The 3,923-nt window shown below is 40.4% G+C and overlaps 1 protein-coding gene across 1 annotated transcript; it reads left to right on the top strand.

Moving 5' to 3' along the window:
• The first annotated feature begins 206 nt into the window (after positions 1 to 206).
• On the top strand, positions 207 to 3,562 carry LOC119421728 (transmembrane emp24 domain-containing protein 1). Its single transcript, XM_037689082.1, has 4 exons — positions 207 to 528; positions 2,270 to 2,367; positions 2,582 to 2,765; positions 2,842 to 3,562. Exons 1-4 carry the CDS (start codon positions 355 to 357, stop codon positions 3,058 to 3,060), a joined length of 675 nt encoding a protein of 224 aa, XP_037545010.1. The 5' UTR covers positions 207 to 354; the 3' UTR covers positions 3,061 to 3,562.
• The last annotated feature ends 361 nt before the right edge of the window (positions 3,563 to 3,923 follow it).

Genomic DNA, 3,923 nt, shown 5'->3' with positions numbered 1-3,923 from the left:
TGAGAACTAAAAAGGACTTGACAAGTACATTTGTTTTTGAGCAGTAGTGTTAAAAGAAACCCTCTCCTTGGGGAGAACGTCATCCCATCACATTCGTGACACTGTACGTTGATGTAAACTGCTGCTCGGTGAGTTTATTGCTCCCTCCTGTGAGTGTGAAGTCCACACCACAGAGCACGATGCAACGAGATAGTGGATTCACTCGTTCAGCTTTGACTCGGGACGACTGGACTTTCTTCCACCATAGAAGCATGACAGGGAGCAGCTGCAGATACACAGAAAGCTTTGTTTGTTGTGCATGTGTCACATAGGAAGGTTTGAAAAAGGGAACTTAAAAGAGCGTTGCTGGTCATTATGACTGCGTCTGCACAGCTTTGTTGGATTGTTTCTTTAGTGCTGAATGTAGGTTTGACTTCAGGCTTGGGCCCAAACCAACGCTTGGGATTTACTTTTAGGTTACCTGCCGGAAGCACAGAGTGTTTCTACCAAACAGTCACGAGGGACGACAGCATGGAAATTGAATACCAGGTAAATAAGACACTCTTTTGACCAACTCGCCTGCCTTGTTAAAGAGGGTTTTTTTTTATTTTATGTTTGCATATTGTCTAACAGAATGAAAGAGGAGGTTGGACTTTAGTCTTGTTGGTGGAGAGATAAGAAAACCACTGATAGCCTACCGTTGAAGTCACCTGATTGACACAAAGACTGGACAGGCAGGTATAAACTTAAACAAAGAAAGAAAAAAAACGTCTCATTGTAAAGATAAACATGAACATTATTATGTCAGCCAAACATGATGAAGCACATCTAAAACGAATTGACAATAATTCTGAGGTTTTCTGACTTGACACATATTAATCTGAAAGAATCTGATTGGATGAGAAGCCCAATCTTCAGAATGATCTAACCTTTAAACTAGGACAACCTCAAACATCTCTTTTGCAATAAAGTGGTCATAATGTTGTGGCTTGTGAAATGTTTAAGTTTTTATCACACGCACAGTATCCCACACAAACTAAAAAAAAAATATTCATGTCAGCCCAACATTTGACAACATGGGCAAACTGAAATAAAAGCATGGCCTTTCTGTCATGTCTGAATTCAGTTCATTTGGATTTCTTCACTGCAGCCTCTGTGATCTGTAGCCACAGGACTCACTGCAGCCTCTTTGACAAGTCTCTGTCACTGCAACCCTCTGGGACTGAAGCTTCTGCCTGCAGCTTTTGTCACTGCAGCCCTATGTAATGTCAAGTCTCTATCATTGCAACCTCTGATATCTGTAATTTTTGGGATCTGCAGCCACAGTCAGTGCAGCCTATGAGATCTGCAGTCACAGTCAATTTAGCCTCCGTCACTGTAGACTCTGAGACCTGCAGCCTCTGGGACCTACAGCTTTAGTGACAGCAGCCTCTGGGATCTGCAGACTCTGTGACCTGCAGCCTCCTTCACTGCAGACTCAGTGACCTGCAGCCTCATGGGACCTGCAGCCTCTGTCACTGCATCATCTGTGACCTGCAGCCTCCTTCACTGCAGACTCTGGACATGAAGCTTCTGGCATTGCAACTCTTTATCACTTCAGCTTCTATGTCACTGCATCCTATAATTGCAGCCACTTTCACTGCAGCCCTATACCTCTGTGACATATGCAGCCTCTGGCACGGCGACATTTTATCACTGCAGCCATTGTCATTACAATCGTTTATCACTGCAGCCTCTGGACCTGCAGCTTGTTTAACACTAGTTTCCTGCACAACATTTTGGTGTAACTCTGCTTTATGAGCACAACACTGAATGTTTTAAAGATTGCATTATAATATTAAACGGTGTGTTTTTGAATACAAAATAAAAAATGACCATGTGTGCATGAGCAGACCAGGTGCTCTTTTAAACCAGTTTAGAATTGATAAAGCCTCCTGGATGGGAAGTGAAATGTCTTCAGCTTGTTTTTTGTTTTTTTTGCCAGTCATTTAATACTTTAAGCAGCAAATTTCAGTGAAGCCATTCATTGCTCAGCATTCACACTGCATTTTCACAGAAAATGCTATTTTTCTTGTTCCGTTTCAGAGCTCTGTTCAGTTCTTATCTTTTAAAGGTCATTTCACAGTAAAATGTTATCTGAGATTACAGCTGCTTGCTTTGAAATCAGGTATTTAATTTGAATTTCAGACAGCTGAGGTAAAGAATGTGAACACTAAATATGTGAAGAAAACGTTTTACATTTACTGAAAACCTGCATTTGTTTACCTGAATATTCTTTGTTTTTTTGAAGGTCATAGCAGGATCAGGTCTGGACGTTGGGATTGCTCTGATCTCACCCACCGGATACCGGGTGGTCTCAGAGTTTAGGAGATCTGATGGCATTCACATGTGGGTCTTCTCAACACTTCCCTTCTTTTGATGCCAGGATAAGTCCTTGTATTAGTTTTTTGTGCTGAGTTTTTTATTGCACCCCAATTACTGTTCTAGAAAACATGAAATTAAAAGGTTTGTGTGCATCACTCATAGATCAGATTACATTAGTAGAAATTATTCTTATATTTAGCTGCAATTAGGCTGAAGAAAGCACGTGGATTCTTTGCAGGGTGGAATCGACAGAGGACGGAGACTACCGCTTGTGCTTCGACAACAGCTTCAGTAAACTGTCTGAGAAGATGGTGTTTTTTGAGGTCATTAACAGTCAGAGCAACGCAGGCGGAGGCAGGGAGGAGTGGGCAAACATCACGGCTTCCGAGAGCCTGGTGGAGTACAAGCTGGAGGAGATCAGGGTGAGAGGAAGACACATTTCTCACCTCCTGCCTCCTCACAATACCTTTGTCATGTGTACGTCCGTTCACCTTTCAGGCCAGAATGGACTCTGTTTACTGGCACCTGGAGAAGAGCCGGCAGGTCCAAACTGTGCTGCGGGCCTTCGAGGCCCGGGACCGCTACCTGCTGGAGGACAACCTGTGGAGAGTGTCCTTCTGGTCCTGCATGAACCTGATCATCATGCTCACTGTTGCAGTCTCACAGATTTACACCCTGCGGCGTCTCTTTGACGACACCAAGCGGGTCCGCACATAAAAACACAACTATTTACCTCCAGCAGCCGCACATGAACATTATTCACTAAGGGTTGCATTTAAAGGAAGTTAACATTTTAAATTATTGTTTCATATTTTATTTTTAATGGGGAAAAAAGGCTTGATTTGTAAATTTGATTTTAAATTCACTTCAGCGCCTGAAATCACATTAAATCTTAGGATTTTATACTTGAAGCTGCTTTGTAACTGCACACAAATTCAATCATAAAATACTTGGAGCACATTTTTTAAAAATAAATTATATAGAAAACCACATCTCTTTTTACTTAAAACAACTTTTTATTAAATTTCAGAACATTTAAAACTCCTGGCTATACACTTTATAAAACAAGCAGCAAATGAAAATTTTATCAAACCCTCACCGGATGATTCTTCCCTGTCAAAAAGAAATAGGTCGTGTGCTAAATGGGAATGTTTAAATCTTGATAATAAAAAAAACTATAAATCATACAATTATAAAAAGAAAATTACTGATCAAGTATTGGCAAAGACAGTTTTGGTTAAAACATTAAGTTTAGTTTTTTCTCCTCACTGGTTCAGAAACATAAGTTTATTCCTGACAGTATTTTAAACCTCAGGTGACTCATTTTATTGGTTTCTGTCACATTATAAAACACTCCACCACTGAAATGGCATTTTGTCTTTATTTTGAATAAAAGTAAAAAATTTATAAAGTCACCTTTGTGCATTTGTTCTCTTATGCCCACATATCTGATAAAGGTGTTCATTTCCACAAATAAATAAGGTCTTTGGTGGGGAGGGGTCTCAAAATGAGGTTTGACACCGTTTAAACCTGGCTCCATCATTTTCAGTACCCAGAACTATTAAAAACAGAATTAACTA

This window comes from Nematolebias whitei, chromosome 15 (genome assembly GCF_014905685.2).
Source record: "Nematolebias whitei isolate Nwh7 chromosome 15, NemWhi1, whole genome shotgun sequence".
Classification (NCBI taxonomy): domain Eukaryota; kingdom Metazoa; phylum Chordata; class Actinopteri; order Cyprinodontiformes; family Rivulidae; genus Nematolebias; species Nematolebias whitei.
Note: the sequence above shows the minus strand (reverse complement) of the source record. Positions and strands in the feature narration are given on the sequence as shown.